Source organism: Lactuca virosa, chromosome 2 (genome assembly GCF_052849685.1).
Source record: "Lactuca virosa cultivar CGN04683 chromosome 2, Lactuca_virosa_CGN04683_v6, whole genome shotgun sequence".
Taxonomy (NCBI): Eukaryota; Viridiplantae; Streptophyta; class Magnoliopsida; order Asterales; family Asteraceae; genus Lactuca; species Lactuca virosa.
In genome coordinates, this window is record NC_136427.1 from 129516353 (window position 1) to 129537494 (window position 21142).

At 35.1% G+C, this 21142-nt stretch overlaps 1 protein-coding gene and 1 non-coding gene across 5 annotated transcripts; both read right to left on the reverse strand.

Annotated features, from left to right (window-relative positions):
* Positions 1-5391: 5391 nt before the first annotated feature.
* LOC145159491 (phosphoglycolate phosphatase 2-like) lies at positions 5392-7769 on the reverse strand. 4 transcript variants are annotated; one of them, XM_079078490.1, is made up of 5 exons: positions 7323-7769; positions 6346-7257; positions 6045-6230; positions 5828-5927; positions 5392-5530 (listed from the first exon to the last, which is right to left on the reverse strand). In XM_079078490.1, exons 2-5 carry the CDS (start codon positions 6405-6407, stop codon positions 5468-5470), a joined length of 411 nt encoding a protein of 136 aa, XP_078934616.1. In that variant the 5' UTR covers positions 6408-7257; positions 7323-7769; the 3' UTR covers positions 5392-5467. The 4 variants fall into 4 exon arrangements, 3 of the variants coding, with proteins under 3 accessions (XP_078934616.1, XP_078934617.1, XP_078934615.1); XM_079078491.1 differs by having other exon boundaries at positions 6133-6230; positions 6346-7769; XM_079078489.1 differs by having other exon boundaries at positions 6346-7769.
* Positions 7770-18685: 10916 nt separating this feature from the next.
* Positions 18686-18793, reverse strand: LOC145161910 (small nucleolar RNA R71). The gene has a single exon (XR_013738767.1). It is a non-coding gene; the product is annotated as a small nucleolar RNA R71 (small nucleolar RNA).
* Positions 18794-21142: the final 2349 nt, after the last annotated feature.

A 21142-nucleotide genomic window follows, 5' to 3' on the forward strand; every position in this document is an offset into this window, starting at 1 on the left:
CATGCGTGTTGGATTTTGGAGGGAGTTGGGATACGTATCTTCCACTGGCAAAGTTTTCGTACAATAACAGTTACCATGCCAGTATCGACCGAGCTCCATTCGAGATATTATATGGTCGGAGGTGCCGAACCCCGTTGTTGGGATGAGGTTGGACACCGGGTCATGGGAAGCATTGAAGTAGTGCTCAAGACTACTGGATTGATTAATCAGGTGCGCGACCGGTTGCGGGTCGCGCAGAGCCGTCAGAAAAGCTATGCTGACCGACGGTGATCAGATCTTGAGTTTCAGGTGGGGGATTTCGTGTTGCTGAAGGTGTCGCCCTGGAAGGGGATCATCAAGTTTCGAAAGAGGGGCAAGCTAAGGCCCCGATATATATAGGACCGTTCCGGATTGTTGACTGGGTAGGTAAGGTAGCCTACTGCTTGGAGTTGCCAGCAGAGCTTAGTCAGATTCACAACACATTCCACGTGTCGCAGCTTCGGAAGTGTGTCACCGACGAGGCTGCGGTTGTCTCGTTGGAAGACATTCAGGTGGAGGAGCTTGAATTACATAGAGAAGCCTGTTGCTATTCTGGATACGAAGACCAAGGTTCTTCGGAACAATGAAGTAAGGTTAGTAAAGGTGCAATGACAGCATCAGAAGGGTTTCGAATGGACTTGGGAACCGGAAGAGGAGATGCGAGAACATTACCCCGATCTGTTTGGGTCAGCAGACTTCGAGGATGAAGTCTAGTTCAAGTAGGGGAGACTTGTAACACCTGGTTTGAATTGGGAAGGTTTTATGCATGGACTCGTCTAGTTGGGAGATCAACTCGTTGATTAGGGTCGTGATATCATGGAAAGCAGGACGGGACCGACTCGGCGAGTCTGAGCTGTTTCAAGAAAACCCTAAATTTTGGGGTTTACCCCCTATATAAACGACATTATAAGCCTTTGTAGCCTCCCTTAAAATCATAAGAAATCGTTTTCGGCCGTAAACACTTGGGTGTGTGAAGTAAGAGCTTTGGGAGCTTAAATCTTGGGATTGTGGAAGGAATTCCAAGCTTGAAGAAGAAGTATCAAGGAGGAAAGCACTAGATCTAGCATCTAGTTCGTCTTGGGCATTGAATTGAGGTATGAATCTGTTACCTTAAGCCTAGATTCTATTTGAGGGTTATGACCAACTTTGAGGAAATGGAAGCAAGCTTAGATCTGGACCTATCACAAGGTTATGGTTCCAGATTTGGACCTTCTTATGTCCCAAATATCATAAAGTTGCACCTTTTATTAAGCTCATTCCCTCTCCATGCATGAAAACCTTGTTTGAAGGATAGTTTTGGTGTTATGGCCATGTGAGGCTTTGCATGCACGTAAAGTTTGCAACTTTACGTGTTATCCACACTAGTATAGTATAGATCTGAAGTTTGGGACCTTGAGTCCCACTGGAAAGGGCCGTAAACATAAGGGACTAAGGGGACTCGGTGAGTCGTGCAAGTGACTCGGCGAGTCGAGAGGGTTTCCTCGTTCACGGCCAAGGGTTCACGACCAAGGGTTCACGGTCAAGGGTGTAAGGTTGGTGGTTTACGGCCGTGAACATCAAGGAACTCGACGAGCCCCTCGGGTGACTCGGCGAGTCGATGAGTTAAATAGGGAACCCGACGAGTGACTGCTTGTACTCAACGAGTCAAGGTCAATATGGGTTGTTGACCTAGACTATAGACTTTGACTTTGACCAGGGTTGACCCTGGGGGGGGGGTATTTATGGGATTATGCTGATTTATTTACTCATTGATTATAGACAGTTTAGGAGGAGCAACGTGGGATATATCTAACTACATTTTGCCAGTTCAGCCTTTGAGAGGTGAGTCTTCTCACCATATCAATGGGTCTAAGGCACCAAGGCCGACCCATTTTATGAGATACGGTTATTGATTGACTGTGCGATATGATAGTATGTTATTTGCATGGAAGACCACGTGGGGGTTCCCGTGGCTTTTGGTATAGGATCTTGGAGGGTTTCCATGGCATTCTAAAATATTTGCTTGTATAGTTTGCATTATGTCTTGTTTGGTAGGAAGACCTTGTGGGCGTTCCCAAGGCAGGAAGACGTTGTGGGGGTTCCCAAGGCAGGAAGACCATGTGGGGGTTCCCATGGCAGATAAAGACCACGTGGGGGTTCCCGTGGCATTTGGTGTAAGACCCGGGAGGGTTTCCAGGGCTTCCTTATTTGTCGAATGCATGACTTATGTCATATATGTAGCGTATGGATAATTCGATATGAGTTATGTGGTTTGTGTGTGGGATATGCTCTGGGGGACTCACTAAGCATTCGCTTACAGTTTGTGGATTTGTTTCAGGTTGATCTGAGTCCAAGGGCAAGGGTAAAGCTTGATGGTGCGACGTGCACTCTCTCTCAGGCGACTTTATGGGACACTCTGATATTTGAAAATAAAGTTGTAATGAATATGAATTTGAAACAATTGTTTTGGAAATTCTTGATTTATGGAAGTGTGTTTGGTTAATTAAAAATGAAAATTTTCTTTGAAAAATTAGGTCGTTACAGAGCTAGGACAACTTAACTTTTGTCAGATAAGACCCTCATTTAGAAGTCAGGTGGTGCGATTGTGTGAGGTTATTAGCCTCAGCAACCGACTGGAAATCTGGTATACCAGTCACTTGGTAGATAAGTTGAGACCAGGGAGATCTCGGCTGCATCTGGAATGTAACTGGGGGAAACAAGATGAGCCTGAGCTGGTATTAGTGATTTGGGACTCGTGTCTGGAGTCGCTTGCTATTTAGTGAATATGTTCAGTGACTTGCTGCATGGGTTAAATAATCTCAGAGTAATTGATTTGAGCCTACTACGCAACTCTCATCTGATTCTAACCGTTGCAGGGATGAGTCTTCTACTGGAAGGACGATCTAAGCCTTCTGTCAAGTAAAAAGTTTTCTGCAGCAATGAATGGTCAGTGATTATGTTCCCAGTGGAACAACAATATAATCGAGGGCTGGAAGTGTTATGATTAGTTGGAATACAAAGTGGAGATGATCTGACAGTGGTTTAGAGTGGGCTGTCTGTCAGGGAGTCACACAGGGTCTTAGAATTTCAGATTTCGGGCAGTGTGGTAATGATTATTCCTCAAGGGTGAACTATAGTGATGTTAAGATCCGTTTGTCGCAAGAAAGTGAGAGCCCTGTTAAGGCCTAGTTCGGTCACGAGTTTGGTATGATGTTGTATGTGTGAGTTGTTCTCTCAGTCAGTATCATAGTTGTGGATGGGCTGTTCAAGTTATCTGGTTTGGCTGGGTCATAGTAAGGAGTGATTTCGAGGATGAAATCTAAATTTAGTGGGGGGGGAGAGTTGTAACACCCAGTATCAAATCATTTCATAATTCAGGGACATGACCCAAAGATCAGTTATCATAAGGCTTCGATCCTTGGGGGAAGGAAGGATTTAGGCCCTTTAGGTGTGGATAATGTAGGTTAGATGATCTGGGAGTTCGATTTGTGATTGGAGCCCAAGGGTATAACCGTAAAGTGGTAGTTCGGGCCTTTTATGAATTTTAGGTTTAGGTTTGGAAAGTTTTAAGACAAAGGAGAGTTGATAGAATTATAGATATTTTCATTACCTTTTCGTGGATATAAAGAACTTCGAAATTGGACTTAGAACAAAGGATTTATGGCCGATTGAAGTTAGGAGTGTTTGGGACATAGGCTAGTACGCGGGGCGTACTCTTTGAGTATGCAGCGCACAGTGACAGTATTGATTGCGGGTCATCTTTGAGTATGTCCGGCATACTTAGGAGTACGTGGGGCATACTCCATACAGGTAGAAACGCTAATCTTTAGCATCTTACCCCTATTTAAGTTCATTATGTTCCTTGAGCGTTGCCTCTTATCAGCCTCCATACCTCCTAAACCCTAATCTCGACCCTTTAGCGACCTTCTTAGTGTTCTTGCGCTCATGTGAAGAATCTTAATGTTGTCTTGTGCATTTTGAAGAGATAGAAGGTTATTGAAGATTCATCTATTGGTGTGAAGCTTATAGATCCAGAGTTGCCACCTATTTTGCAATCCATTAAAGGTAAAAAGCTCTTGTATTGACATCTCTTTTTTATAGATCTAGTTTGGGGTGATTTATGGAATATTTTGGGTCTTTTTAGTTGTCCTTATGAGAAAGAGTTACTCCAAGAACTTGGTCACTAGATCTGGACGTTTTAGAGGTCCTAAATGCATAAAAATGTCATCTGGATGGTTGTTATCCACCCATGCATGTGAAGCTAGGTCTTCGATTTGGGACCCATTGAGCCATGTAAAAGCTCAAAGTGAATGACTTTATGGATTAGGGCATGTTTGGAACTAGTTCTGAGCATTCACTGGTACAAAAATGACCTATAGACACACCAAAAATATGTGACCATATGCGTATAGTGACATTTTTTATTACTGAAAGTGTGACGGAAGGTGACGTCATCGTATGGGTCTTATGGTTACTTTAAAATGTAGTGTCCATATGATATGAAAACATGTGGCCGTATTATAAAAGTGTGGCAATTGGTTAGGAAATTTGTTCGTAAAATCAATCATTTTATCTAATCTTGTGGCGTTATTAGTAACTGCAGTGACTGTATATCACCAACTTGCAACATGCATGTTGTTTTAGTGTGGTTTTTCTCTAATATATTGTCACACAATTCAAAGTCTATTAAAACTATAGGGTGTCTTTTGCAGACATGCAATTACGATAAAATATGACCATGTTCACTAAATGGCCACATGTAATTACTTTTATAAGTGACAATTTACTAATAATTAGTAACACAAACAATATTTTATAGTGACTATTGTCTATCATATAATATACAATTAAATGAAACATGACCATAATTGTTATAAAGACACATTTTATTAAAATTATGGATTTATTGTTAACTTACGGTCATATTTGTAATACTTATCATGACCGCTTCTTTTATTCAGAAATATAAAAAGTCGTAAGTATGACTATTTTATATAATTTCGACAAAAAAAACAATTAAAAATAACCATAATTGATTTATAGACAAAATGGTGTGACTAATATTTATATAAAGTCACATAAAATATTATAATTTTGGTGTAACTAATATTTATATAAAGCCACATAAATTTTGTTTAATATGATGTAACTAATATTTATGTAAAGCGACAGTTATCAATGGACATATTATCCATTTTATTTCCAAATTTTTGTAAAATAAAAACAACAGTAAACATGATAAAACTTAAAAGAAAATGGTATTAACATTAATAAAAAAATCAATACATAAGTTTTCAATTCAAATACTAAACACATTAGCTTGTAATCAAAAGATATATATATATATATATATATATATATATATATATATATATATATATATATACACACACACACAAGACTTTACACATAAACTAAGAACTATATATCTCCAACATTTTTGTCATGCCCTCTAACGTTGTATAAGTTTTCATTTTCTTATTAGAATCATGGAGTTCTGTGTTTTAATTTTGATTGGATGGTGGATTGGTACCTGAAGCAATAAAAAGTTGTAGGTGTCAAACATTAAGACAAATATGAATAATTAACTAGTGTGAATGTGTTATACTTGTGCATTAGTCGAGTTAACCAATGTAATCTTTAATTTCTTTTATTTGATCTTACTTTCATTTTTTCCTATTATAGTATTGTCCTTATAAGAAAACATATCAAAGTATAATGCTATAATTGGATAGAATTTTCAAAGTATAATGTCCTTATAAGAAAAAGTTAGAAGTATAATGTTGTAAAAGATTAAGAAATAGAAGTAAGAATTTAAGTGACTACTTACATCTTTTGTAATAAATCCATCAAAAAGGTTGGTGGTTTTCCAACTACATTTAACTCTTTCTCTGTTCCCCCACAAACAACAACAACCACGCACCCAACACCTAACAATGCAACACATTACACTTAATTACCATATGACCCTTAAATCAACAAAGTCAAACCTTGAGACCCAATTTGTGAAAAATCAAACTAGGACTAAAGATGCTGTACTTCATTACATTGAAACCAGACCCGAAAAGTAGAGGTAGGATAGAGACTCATGCTTGATATTTAAGTGCAAAAGATGTAAATGCCTTTGATTCATACCAGACAATTCTTGTAAATCAGTCATATTAATAGTGACAACGATGTGAGTAGCAATAAAAACGCATCTTGGATTCTCACAAATGCAAAGAATTGCGTACCTACAAATTACTCACCACTTACAGCTTTTTATAAATTTAACTTCAACAAATATATATAATTCAAGAACACTAGGTATATAAGATGTTGATAAAATGAGTAAATAGGGTATCTTACTGTATTTTGTAACAGTTTACATTTGTTTCATGTTCAACCACAACTGCTCCAATCTGGATCATAACTTAAAAAAACTATTATATTTGATGACGTACTATTAAGCATTAAAAAATATTTAAAATATGAAAACAAGTTATGTAAACGTTACATTTTTATCTTGCTCAAAGGAAGTAATTACTTTAAGTTTCATAGTTTTTGTCCCTTCTTCCTGAAGATGCATCTATTAATGTCCAACCAAACCATTTATCATGTATATTTTTGTCAATTTTTAATTAAAGAAGAAGAAGAAATGGAGGGAATAAAGGTAAAAACCCTAAATTTTGAATCTTTTTCACCATATAGCCTATCAATAAGATAGATAAGTAAATCAGTTAGAGGCCTCAATACAGGCCCTAATTATGCTCAAGGATGTGTCTAGTGGTGAGCAATGACTGAAATTATGATTCATCATTGATCTACTTAGCTCATCAGTATACTTGTATTTGTGTATTGAAGAAACCCTAACTTTATGGAAATCATAATAACGATTATAGAATGCACGAAGACATGGTAACTTGCAGTAACTCAACTATATATCACTTTTCATTTCATCATTAAGCTAATTAAGCAAGCAATGTTAAGGGCAAATCAAAACCCCAAATGAAAAACAAAACCTCAAGTATATTTCAATAATCTCCACCACAGGCATTGTAGTCTTCTTCAACTGTAATTGTCAAATAAACCATAGTGAAATCAGCGACATCAAACAACTTCTCCTTCATCGCTTTAAATATGTCGTCTTTCTTCAGCACGGTGCGGCGGATGGGCGGGCAGTTACGATACTGATCGCGAGAGAAGTGTTAGATGTCGAACACAGTTTTTGGATCAGAGGTCTGGATGATGGCCTTAGCCGGTTCAGTGGCCGGAAAAAACCTTCACATGTTAAAATTCTTTAAAATCAATTTATCCAATGCTTTTAGAATGGAAGAAGAACCAACCTTCACAGATGACAAAGATATATGTGTGAGGGATTCTGGAGGAGCAGATGATGTCGGAGGATATCCGGAGGAGCAGAATGCATAGCATCGACTGGAAGGCGAAGAAGAAGAGGCAGAGAAGGTTGGTAACGATGGCTACTGTTCACCGAAGGAGGCAGAACAACAAATCGATGGACCCACCTCCCATCGATCGGACAAGAACTCACCGATAAAGAAAGTCGCTCTCAAAGTTCTGGTGACAGACGACCTAATTTTACCTGTGGTTCCTTGAAAGTCACCTCCATGTGCGCCGATCAAGCAAGAAATTAAGAAGGAAAAACTACAAAATCTTGTTCAGCGGCCGAAATCGACTTATTCGAAGACCAATCCACTAGTCGGCAGCGTAGATTGTAGATCAAAAGCAGTGTTTGAGCGATTCTTGAGCGTATAAACATATATGAGAGAACGGAGCCTTGGCCTATATATTTGGGAAGAGTTCGAATAAAAAATGAAATTAATAGAAAATAAAGATAAAATGAATTAATATTTAGGAGGGAATTTAAATTTAAGGTGTGTGAAAGTGAAATTCAAATAAAATCTCGAGTGGGAAGTTTAAATTTTCATTTGAAATTTTGAATGATGGTTTTTAATATATATATATATATATATATATATATATATATATATAAGAATTAATAATTCATACAAAAGGATGTGTTTTGTGACTATTCATTTTGGATGCAAAAAAAATTGAAATATGAAATAATTTAAAGCGAGGCCCTAAGTCATAAACCTTAATACATATATAACTCTAAAGCCCCACGTCATACATGACAAGTTATGAGCTTGTGGGAATAAGTGTACAATTATTTGTGTGTAGGGGTATGGGTATAGGTATAGAGGTAATGGTATGTGTGTAGTCAAGAGACAAAAGTCTTAAGCCCTTAGTCCTATACATCAAGTCCTAAGTCATAAGAAATAATTCATACACCAAAAGTCATATGCTTTAAACCCTAAGCCTTGGTTCATATGTCATAAGCCATGACATATAAACCATAAGCCATAAACCATAAACCATAAGCAATATGCCCTAAACCCTAACTTATAAGCACTACTCCTGAAGCCATAAACCATATGCTTTGATCCCAAAGACATACACCATAAGCCATGAGCCTCTAGACATAGACCCTAAGCCATAAGTCATAATACATTATCAATAATTCATACACCACACATCATAAGCCCTAAGCATAATCCCTAAGACATAAGACTTAAGACATTAGAATTAATTCATAAAACTTAAGCCATAAGTTATAAAATATCAGCCTTAATCACCTAATCCCTAAGCCTTAAAACCTAAGTCATAAGCCATAAGCATTAATTCATAAGCCATAAAACATAAGCCTTAAGCATTAAACCATGAGCTATAAGCCATAAGTCTTTAAACAATATAAGCATAACATTTAACATTAAGCCCTAAGCCCTAAGCCCTAAGTTATAAGTTATAAGCCATAATCCATAAGTAAAATAATCCCTAAACCTTATCTCCTAAGCCATAAGCATTATGCCCTAAGCCATACATCAGAAGCCATAAACCATAAGTTATAACCAGTAAGACTTAAGCTACATGCCTTAAGATAGAGACCATAAGTCATAAGTAATAAGCCATAGGCCCTATCCCACAGTTCATAATTAGTAACCCTTAAGCCAAAGCCTTAAGCTATAAGCCATAAGTCATAAGCAATAAGCCTGAAGTCCCAAGTCATAAGTACTAAGCCTGAAGTCTTGCCTACATCTATACCCAACACCACCCCTAAATGCTAAGTGTCACCACAAGCAGACACCCCGACGTACAAACCTACACCAACACCTGCCCCACCCTACCCTATCCCAAATCCCCATATATATATATATATATATATATATATATATATACACACACACAAACACACACCCACTTCACCACACTCACACATATAATCATATCCCTACCAACACTCCTTATATCCATTCCAACCCACCCATACATATACCTACCTCACCATACTCCCACCTATACCCCTATACGTATCCATACCTAGACTCACACCTTTCATTAATGTTTTTTATTTATTAGTTGCAAATTATTAGAAATATAGTTTTAAATTTATACATTATATGCCAAAAATAATATACTTTTTGTTAATTGTTTTATAATAGCATATTTATATCACAATAGCTTGAGTCTTCCCTCCACTGTGTTATTTTTGTTTAAAATCACAAAACATCTCCAACTGTCAAAAGTTCTTGCTAATAGGATTTTTTCTTATTTTCGTTTTCTAGAGCACGAACGTCATTTTTTCCACTTTGTTTTTTTTTTTTCACTTACACATACACTCACAAATTCACATACACATATAATACAAACACATACATAGTTACATACATATACAAAAAATAATAAAATACAATAATAATAATAATAATAATAATAATAATAATAATAATAATAATAATAATAATAATAATAACTAGAATTTAAAAAATTAAAATTTTGACATTTATTTTTAATTCAGTTGGATATTTCCAACATACTCCGCTCCCCCAAACTTTGGCTATGGTTTAGATTTCAAAGTTCTCCCAAAAATTTGACCAATCTCTCACCACCCGCCAATCGATTTCAGTTCTCGCTCACACCGAACTTCAATGGATGATTCACATATTCTATGTTGCATTTCATATTCATCTAGAACCTGGTCCTTCATTCTATGCACCACCACCGGTCTAATGCCTCACCACCGCTCAACCAAAGCTTTGCCTTGCTGGAAACCTTCACCGATCCGCCTCGCCTTTATCGTCATCGATTGAGGAAGGTATCAGCGCCACATTCAATCCGAAAAAAAGGATAAAAAAATCGGATTTGAATACCTAAAATCAAAATCAGTTAGACCTAAATCCACTTTTTTAGTGTTTTTGTGGTTATAGTTGAATCTTTATAAGCTTTATTGGGGTCTGTTTCTGGATTTGCAAATTGGAATCCATTGATCCCAAAAAGTTAATTACATCTGGTGGTCAATTAGATTCGGGAGAATATGAAATTTTGTTGTTTCTTTCAAAACCTTAAATGTTTATTTTTATCTTTAATGTAATCAGATCCATGTTATTCAACATGTTTTCTATAAAAATCTATTTTTTTTTTCATATTTCGGCTTCTAAATAGCTTATTACCTTCTTATACAGTATACATTGTGCTATGGTTAAAGAGGAGAAGTTGGTAATTGAGAATGCCTAAAATACAACAGTGAGGGACGTTGTGTTATCTCTCTGGTGGTCTCTTTAATTCCATTGAAGAACTTCCCTAATAAGGTACGAGCATCTATTTTCATTTGTAAATTATAGTTATTTCAATATCGCATATCAACTGTTTGATGATTTTCCCAAATGAAAACTTAGATCACTAAAAATGAGGTGTTGGTCAAACTTAGTACTATGTTCTACATATTTAACCAATTATAAAATTGATCTATGATTTGTTTTTTGGAGAACTAATCATTTATGACATATCACTCATCTCTTACCACCACCACCACCACCATCACCACGAGAAGATCTAAACTCTTCAATAAGTTTGATGACCAACAACATTGATAGCAATGAGAATTCTTTTTATTTAGGTTATCAGGAGAATCATCAGAGCATGTAATGTTTGGAATGCCACTACCCTACAACATTTGTGAAAGTACCAATGCTAATGTTTGGAAGTGGTGGTGAGGGTCATGATGTGTGCACAACTGGTTCTTCCTCTGAAGCATGGAGTTCTTTGAGTCAAACTAGCTATGCAAATTGCACAACAACAACATCAGATCAAACAAAAATAATTTACTCTTCAGGTTTTTAAAGATCACAACCAGAGTTTCATCATTAACCATGATTACACTGATCATAAAAAAAGGTGTATAGTTTAAATAACTTTGAAAGTGGTCTTGAGGAAGTGAAGTAACTCATTGGTGACGCAAACAGCAGTAACAACATCAGTTACCTGTTCCATGATGATGATGAATACAAGACAACTGATGGTCGTAGGGAGATATGCTATCATTACTAATGGGTACATTTGTAATTAAGGGAAAAGAAACAGAAGAGAGAGTTTAAGATAGTTTTTGGGGTTTGTGCTGATTGTAGTGGAAATCAATGTAAAAAGTCACAAAAAGAAAGAAAGTTTTTTCTTTGTTTTCAATATCTTTATGTGTGATAGTACATGTACTAGCTTTTCTTTTTGTTTAATAAAGGCCTTACATTTATAATATTTTTGTAATTACATTTATTTTTTATTTTGAATATTTAATGAAATAGGCTAACTAATAAAAATACTAAATATTTAATATATAAATAATACACTTACAGTGAACTGTTGAAGAGTTTATCTAATATTCGTATCAATATTATGCATATAGTATTCTTCAACTAAATCGCTTTGGCTTGGAGAGACAGATTTCAATTGGTTATATTTGTGAAAGAAAAAAAACACAAGGTATTGAAGATTTGTGGCCCATATTGTATAAAAATAATTGTTTGTAAATTTATGATGTATCATACTATAATTATATTGATCACAAATTATTTTTCTTCTATAACTAGATTTACCTATAGACACACATAATAATTTTAACTATAACCAAATGCCACTTACACTCACAATTTTTTTTCAAGACAATTCATCATATTTTGACACACATAAGAAAAGGCACATAGCCATAAACCACTAAAAGTAACTTGTTTTCTTGCTTTTACTAATTAATTAGTAAACACCATCCTATAGACACACAAATATTTAATATGGTTATATGTATCACCTGTTAGCTATATTGGATTTTATGTGTCTAAAATCGTACCACGATACAGAAACATATACAATTGCATCATGTGACCATATATTTATCTATTGTCTCTTATAAAAAAATATCACAACATTAATCGGTACACATGTGGGTGATGGTGACATATGGCCACATTGTTCGAGTGTGGCTAATAATTTTCACATTTGTTATAATTAAATGTGATTAAAGTTTTGATTATCAGTACAATGGCCACACAAACTAATTTAAATGTATCCAGAAACAGTCTCTAAACTTTTTTAGTGACATTCGACCACAATTTTAATAAAAAGTGTGACAGACTGTTTCTCTAAAAGTGTGACCGTAGGTCATTTTTGTACTAGTGATTGGATGTTTTGGCATAAAGGTTTAAGACCATTTCTAGATGGATTATGAGCAAGGAGTGTACGCGGGGCGTACCTCTTGGTACGCAGTGCGTATTGGGTCAATATCTCGTGGGTTAGTCAAGATGCGGAGTATGTTGGGCGTACTGACTAAGTACGCAGGGCGTACTCATTCAATATTGAATTCTTTGACCTGTTTACTTTTTGACTTTGATCTTTGACCAGAGGTTTGACTAGAGTTGACCTTAGGTTATTTTGGGCGCCTTTTCGGAAATTGGGCCTTACTGGATTAGGCCCATGATGGGTTTTGGTTCCAATTAGGATATAGGGTCATAATGGGCTTTTGTTGCTATTGGTTTGGGTTTTAGATTTTGGGCCAAGAGAGGAAAGGGTAAAATGGACTTTTACCCTAACTATTGGACAATCGGGGGAGGATTCCATCTATGGGTTATGGACCAATTATTTATTTGGTATTATTTGACGTTGTTAGTGCGGGGATCTTCCTGATCGGTTGTCCGAGCTTTTATCTATGGTATTCAACAGATTGAGGTGAGTTTTCTCACTATATCAATGGGTCGAAGGCACCAAGGCCGACCCATTATTTGTGATATAGGATGCTAGCTATATTTGTGGTATCTGTATGAAAGACCAGGATGTGGCTCCTGGCATCCATATGAAAGACCAGGATGTGGCCCCTGGCATCTGTATGAAAGACCAGGATTTGGCGTCTGGCACCTGTGTAGAAGACCGGGATTTGGCCCTTGGCAGGAAATGATTTGTAAGACTATGATTTGGCCCATAGCACTAACTTATTTATGTATGGTATGTGGTACTTTGGGGAAATCACTATGCTTTGTGCTTACAGTTTTCAGTTTTTGTTTCAGGTATATCCGGTTCGAGAGGGGAGGGCTCGGCTTGATCGCAGCGCATCCACCCATGTTTCCGCAATATGATGATTTTTGGATTGTACTTTGATAACAATTTTATTATGAAATACTTTTAATTTTTTTGGAAAGATAATTGGTGTTTTGATTGAATTAAGAATGAAATTTCTACCTCTTAGTTTTTCGGATGTTTCATGGAGAATACTTTGTCAAGATCAATTCCATGTATCTGCTTGTAACCTTTTGCAACTAACCTTGCCTTATAGTTTTCCACTTTTTCTTTCTGAATTGTCTTTATCTTATAGAACCATTTTACTCCAATTGCTTTGTGTCCCCTTGGAAGACTTGTAAGCTCATATGTGTCATTCTTCTTGATTGAATTGATTTCTTCATTCACAACCTTACTCCACTTGCTTTCTTCTTTATCTTCTTAATATGTCATTGGATCACATTCAACCATCAAATAAAATAGAAAATAGTCAAATGGCATATCAATTGGACGTGTTGCATCATAAATGTCATCTAGACTTCTCATTTTTGGTGTTGCTCCCCCTGATCTGCTGCTACTACAACTACTACTACTACTACTACTACTACTACTACTACTATTTCTTTGTGATGCCGGTGGCATTATTGTAGGGGTTGTTGGACTAGGATTTGATGGAGGATTTTTGATGTTTACTTTCATCATATTGTGTGTTAAAATCATCATTATCATCTTCAATGAACTAATCTTTTTATAAAAAAAGATTCAGCGACGAAGTTCTGACCACGGTGTTCTAAGCTTTCGCTAGAAATCCTGTAAGTTAAGGTACACCTATTACGCTTTAAGTCTAACTTATTTTTAAATTTATTATTGTTATTATGAACCTATAAACAATATTTATCAGTGATTCCAAGTTGTTATACTAACTGATTTACTTACGGGGATGGTGAACGAACTAGATTTAGTGATGTGTTTAAAGTGGGCTTTCCAAACTGTATACTATGTATGCCAAACAGACCCTACCTCTGATATGATCTTACCTGGTTGTCCCTTATCAGCTATAGATCAATAGACTTTGAATTAATTATGAATCTATACTAATAATTATTCGCAATAAATATAAGACTAAGACTGAGTGATAAAGATAATAGGTTAATGTTGAGCATTAAAACAACCGGTTGATCTAAAACCAATTGGTGTTAGAACGGGTGCAACCTTACCCATATAGCACATTCAACCCTCCAGGACAAGGCATTCGATTCCGACACTCCAGGCCATTATGCGAGAACTTGGTCGATGCCATTTCTGACCCCCAACAATCCCCCTCCCCCCTCAGAAATTGCTCCCTGAGAGAATCGAACCCTCGCAACTGGCTCTGATACTACTTGTTGAGCATTAGCGCTACCGGTTGATCTAAAACCAATTGGTGTTAGAAAGGGCGCAACCATAACCATATAGCATATTCATCCCTCCAGGACCAAGCATTCAATTGTGACACTCCAGGCTATCGTGCGAGGACTTGGTCGATGCCATTTCTGACCCCCAACAGTTACATCGAAGGAAAAGACAGTAGCTAGAAGTGAAGCGCTGTCCCAGTTTCGAGTCATCACTTTAACAAGTGAGTGCATAGTCCCTTTCATGAACATGATTTTAATAGAATTATTAATTAAAGTATTAAATATCTGTTAAAGAGTTCATTTGTGAGATATTTTCTATTGCTTGAAATACGTGTTAAGAACATATATGATGATTTAGGACTTACGGATAGACCTAAATTAATTAAGATGAATATTGGGTAGTATCTCCTTAAGAGTACGGATGAGATATACACGGAGGGTAGAACTCTAACATTTGTCTTTGATCCGAAAGCATGGATTAGACATAGTCATTTCTCTCTATTCCGAGAGCATGAATTGGGCATAGTCATTTCTTATTAATCCGAGAGCATAGATAAGATATAGTCATTCGTCCCTAGTCCAAGAGTATGGATTGGGCATAGTCATTTGTCATTGATCCGAGAGCATGGATTAGACATAGTCATTTATACCTGATCCGAGAGTATGGATTAGGTAAAGCCATTCACTTTAGATCCAAAAGTATGGATCGTGTCATTGTGAGGATCGACGGGGTGGGTTAAATTGCTTCTATGAGGTGAAATTGTATCTTGTGAGTTCTAATATATACATATATATATATATATATATATATATATATATATATATATATATATATATATACACGTTAAAACGTTGTGGGATTGAAATCCCTATGTACTCACTAAGTTTTCCAACCTTACCCATTCAGTTTATTGTATTACAGTTAGCGATATAAAGGATACATTTTGCTGAGAGATTCAAAGAGTATTAGGTCAATAGTTTAATTACTATAAGGCTTTTAATATTTTGTTATGCTTATGTTTCTGTATTGACGATGACATCCCAATGTTTTAATATAAATAAAATACATTTCTTCGAAAATGCTTGATAATATCATTGTCATGTTTTTTGGAACAAATTCTTCAATATTATCCCTCAAAGAGGATACTCTGATTTTTAAATAAGCATAAACAAATCAGTCTTTTCTGGCCATGATTGGGGATGTCACATCTACTATGACCTCATCTACCTAGTCCGCCTATGTAGCCATCTCTATAGCCACCAAGATTTCATACTCCTTGTACATTGCTGCTACTGCCTTGGGATTTATTAATGGACATCTTGCTTTGTAAAGCATGCTCCAACTTGCCAATATCATCATTTTGGTTCATTCTATGTTCACGGGCTTCAAGAGTAATTCTGAGCTCATCCTTAGAAATTGAGGATAAATCTTTTTATTCTTTAATAGTTGTGACCACATTATCAAATTTTCGGATTGGCGAACTATTATAACGTTTTTGCGGACGTCATAAAAAAATAAAAATTACTGTTTGGTTGCTGATATTGCTATATTTACACATATATTTAGGCATTATTTTAATACATTTTAAGCTATATTTTGGTAAAATGAAAAGATATTCGGTACTTATTAAGTTAATTGTATTTGCTGCCAAAAATAATATTCTTGAAGAAAAGGGACTGAAAATGACAAAAGTTGGATACTGGAAGGAATGGAGCTGAAGGTGAGAGCTTTAAGAAATTTTTTTTGAGTTAAACACACTTCCTATGACATGGTGTATTGAAGACCACAACGTGGAATCAAGAAAGATATCGGTTCTTTACTTGATAAAAGAAGCTCACGATGTGACCAACATTCAGTCACGTCATGACCACTATATCCCAGAAGATTGCTACACAAAGTACAAGTTTCCATATTGACTACATATAATTACTAAGCTCACATTGTGACACTCTATTGGTCACGACATGAGGAGTTTTTTTATGGAAACAATATATATCGATTGTTAGATTTCCTTGAGGATGATTAGAGAGGTATTATGTAGATTTTAGTCAACTTTTGGGACAAGAAGCTGCGAAAATCAAACCTTCGAAGGTGAAGAAGATTGGATATTAAGAGCTTTGAAGATTGTAGCAAGTAATCACACATCACATTTGGTTTGCATTAGATTGATCATGTATAATTTTTAACTCTTATGTTTTTATATGTTTATTTTCTATAATGATGAGCTAAATAATTAGGTTTTTGTTTAGTGTAGATGAACCTTAATAATATGTGTTAGTTTCTCTTTTCATGGATTTTATGAAGTTGGTTTAGCTTGTGTTTTATTATCAATACCTAGCATGTTGAAAGTTTTAATCTTTGTTGTTTAGATTCAAGTTATGTGTGGTTGAATGGCCACTTTAATTGCATGAACTTTTCTAATTAGTTGTTTATGATCATTAAATTGCTAGAGCTAGGATTAGCCAAATCTTAGACTAGGTAATAAAGGTCACAACTTTAACTGTTATTAGAGAACATAATTTGTTCATAATTGTGTTTGGATATTTGTCTTGATCATAGATAATTAATCTTATATATATCTTACATAACCCAATAATCTTAAATAATCAATTATATGTCCACTTGTGTATGATCACAACATAGTTGTTAATGTATTGGTGAAAATATTAGGATATTGGATCATGATTCTTAATAATATTTATATTGGTAACAAACTGAATTATTCCATGTATTGTAAATAATCATAGGAAAAAGGGGAATTCAAAGCTAAACGAAAGTATCTTCCTAATCTTGATTACAATCTTATTTAGTTAATTGTTTGTTTAGTTTTTTAGTTAATTTAATAGTGAAGTTAATGAACTTGCAAAATCAGATAAAAACCCTCATTTTTAGTTATTGTTTTAGATTAGTTTTTAGTAGTTATTTTATTTGCTAAATAATGTTTCGTGAGTTCGATACCTGAGTTACTTTTCTATATTATAAAGACTAGGTACATTGCATATAAGTGCATTAGTAGATAAATTTAGTTATGTTCATAAATTTAAAACTAGTATATCCCACATCAAGTTTTTGGCGCCGTTGAAGGAGAACGAATAATTTTAGTTTTTAATTTAATTGCTTTAAGTTATGCGATCCCTTTTGTGGGATAAAAACCGCAAAAAGTTAATTTTACGAATTAATTAAAAGTTTCTAATTTTGTAGTGTTCACGTCGTGACCATCTTACTGTCACGTCGTGAGAAGTTACATTTTTTGGTTTTTTTTTATTATTTTCTTTTTAGTTCGTTTGTATGTTTTTGTTTTGTTTTTGTTTCGGTGATATATGACCAGGGGTCCAACTTTCCTATCATACCACCACTTGATGATCCAGAGTCCATATTCCATAAGAAGAAAGATAAAAAGGTTGATGAGTCGAGTAACAGTTTTCACGTGGACAAGTTTGAAATCATTGAAAAGACTGCAGACAAAAGGGGCGTTGGCTACGAACCAGAAACTGAAGACGATTTAGAAGACGAGGTCAAAATTGAGGTAAAAGAGATGGAGGACATATCAGAGATGACGATTGTGGAGTACAAGAGGAGAATGTGTGATGACCATGGTCTCGGTCTTGTTCCACCCGAGATACCACCTGCTACAAACTTTGATCTCAAGGGCTACATTCTCGCGATGCTCAAGGACATTCCATTTTCTGGGACAGCCTATGAAGATGCCTTCAAATAGCTTGACGAAGTATAGGACATTGAAAATTTCTTCAATGTTCCAAGCGTTTCAAGAAATGTAGTACTACTAAGGATGCTTCTAGTGACATTTACTAGATATGCAAAAATTTGGTTGAAGTCATTAGCACCTGGAACTATTAGAACCTAGATCAACCTTCGTGAAGCATTCATATAACAATTCATCCATCCTTTATAGATAGACAAACTCGAGAATACGATATCAAACTTCCAACAAAATGATGACGTGTCCTTATATGAAGCTTGGGAAAGATACAAGGGATTGCTAAGAAATTGCCCTCAACACGAGCTTAATGTGAAACAATAGGTTTCTATATTTTATGATGGGGTAAATGTGACCACAAGGCAACTCCTTAATTCTCACGGACCAATGACAAAGAAAAATCCTGCTAAAATCAAGGAATTAATAGAAGAATTTGCGAAACATTCAAGAGAGTATCACAATCCTCAAGAGGATATGACAAGAGGTAAAGGAAGTAGAGATGGAGGAAACGAGAGCTTAGCAGCGATGATGGAAAAACTCAAAAATATGAATCGAAGGATGACAAAGATGGGTCAATCGATACATGCCATACAAGTAGATTGTAACAATTGCAATGGATCACACTTGACAAAATATTGCAATTTGGATGAGAACAGAAACTGAAAAGCACAAGTATGCTAATCTAGTGGTGACTGGTTTGATGAAAATTGGAGGAAGCTAAAGAGGGAATGGTTGCCATATGAAGAATACAAGAAGGATAGAGAAGAAAAGTATTGGCAAACCGGACGAGGCTACTACCAAAAAGAACAACAACCAACCGAGAAAATACCAGATTTTAAGTTAATGCTCAATAGATTCATGGAAGCTTATGAGAAAATACATGATGTTACTAATGTTACAATTAGAAACCACCAAGCTTCCATTAAAAACATCGAGAGTCAACTCGGGCAATTGACTAAGCTCGTGAACAAATTATTACCATGCAAAAATCCCGATCAAAACAACAACCTCACATCATAGCCATTTCCATTGAAGAAGACACCATCTTCGGAATGCTCTGATTCTTCTTTTATGACTTTTGAAAATTATTAATTGTGATATTTGTGGATTTTGGAATAGATTAAAAATGAAAACTTTTGACTCGATTTTGGGATGTTACATTCTTCCACTGAAACTGAAATTCGTTCGGGTCGAGAATGACATTCCACACTAGTTTGTGGAATTTCTTCCTAAAGTTTGTGTTTCTCAAAAAATATGCACTTACTAAAAACACACATGTATGTTCATCATTACAAAACAACACCAAAAAACACATAATATTAATAAACATGCTTTTTTCAAGAGAGGGTTTAATATAAACGATGTTAACATGCTACTTACAACTTATTAGAACTAGTTCGATGCCTTTTCTTGTAGCTTTTCCATTACAATCCATAAGCATAATCTATGTTTAGCATTAGGAAAAACAGATCCCACAACTTGTATAACTGTTAGATCCTAATCTGTTAACACCAACATTGGTTCCTTACCATGATCGTTTAAAAAGCTTCAAGCAACCATTTATAAGAATCGATCTTCTCATTGCTAAGCAAACCAACACTTACAGTTACAAATCTCATGTGATTATCAATTGTTGTGAATAAAACGAAGACCATTTCATACCTACACCAAACATACATGTTAAATCATAACATATTACAACACATTGCAAATCAATAATAAACCAAAAACATATGAAATAAATCACGTAGTGACTTACTTATTCGTTCTAAACGTGGCATCAAAGGAGACTACATCATTGAACTCCTTGTAAAAAACTTTATCATTCTCATCAGCCCAAAACATAGCATTGAACACACTATCTACACATTTATACTCAAACGTGTAATTTGGATAATCTTTTTTTATCTCATATATTTTATTCACTATGAACTATGCATTCCTCTTTCCTATTATGTTGCCCATTTTCTTTCTAAAATTTTTGTAGTCACTCACTTATGTCTAAGATGTTCTATTACGGTGTCTAAGCTCATAACTAAATTGATATATTCTTGTAATTAAAAACAAAGTCCTTTTTGGGTTACCCTCATAACTAGAACTTGGTTAGAATGACATTTGTAGAGAGAGTATAATTTTATTGTTTTATTATATGATTAATAAATTGTAATAAATAATTTGTTAATATATTAAATGATTAATTTATTAATTGGAAATAGATAGTTGATTTGTTAATTTATTATTTGATTAATAAATTAATGTGAGATCAATTGTTAAATAATTTTTTTGTTAATTTATATGATTAATAAATCAATGTGAAATCAATTAGAATTGATTAATTATTAATCAAAATTTATCTGGAATTAATTTGGGATTAAGTAGAACTAATTAAGGTGCAAGGTTTGAGTTGTAATTGTTCAATAGTTGAACAAATGAGAGGATTTAGAAACCTCTATCATATGAATGGTTTTGAGGACCCTATTAGGGTTTCTAGAAGCCTCCAAATGATAATTATAAAACTAGATAATTGCTTGATTTGAAATATTATTATTAAATGTGAAAATTTGGGGTTTCTAGTGTTTCCTGATAGCTAAAAATAGGACCCTTGGGTCAACTATTTTCGTGGACTCCTTTACCTAGAGAAATCTGATTTTCTCATTG

What these genes read in the sequence shown, in the direction of transcription:
- LOC145159491 (XM_079078490.1), bottom strand. Translation starts at nt 6,407, where the DNA reads ATGATCCAGATTGGAGCAGTTGTGGTTGAACATGAAACAAATGTAAAC. An exon ending in GTAAACTGTTACAAAATACA is followed by an intron (nt 6,231 to 6,345) that starts GTAAGATACCCT and finishes AGTAATTTGTAG; the next exon opens with GTACGCAATTCTTTGCATTT. An exon ending in ATGGATTTATTACAAAAGAT is followed by an intron (nt 5,531 to 5,827) that starts GTAAGTAGTCAC and finishes TTATTGCTTCAG; the next exon opens with GTACCAATCCACCATCCAAT.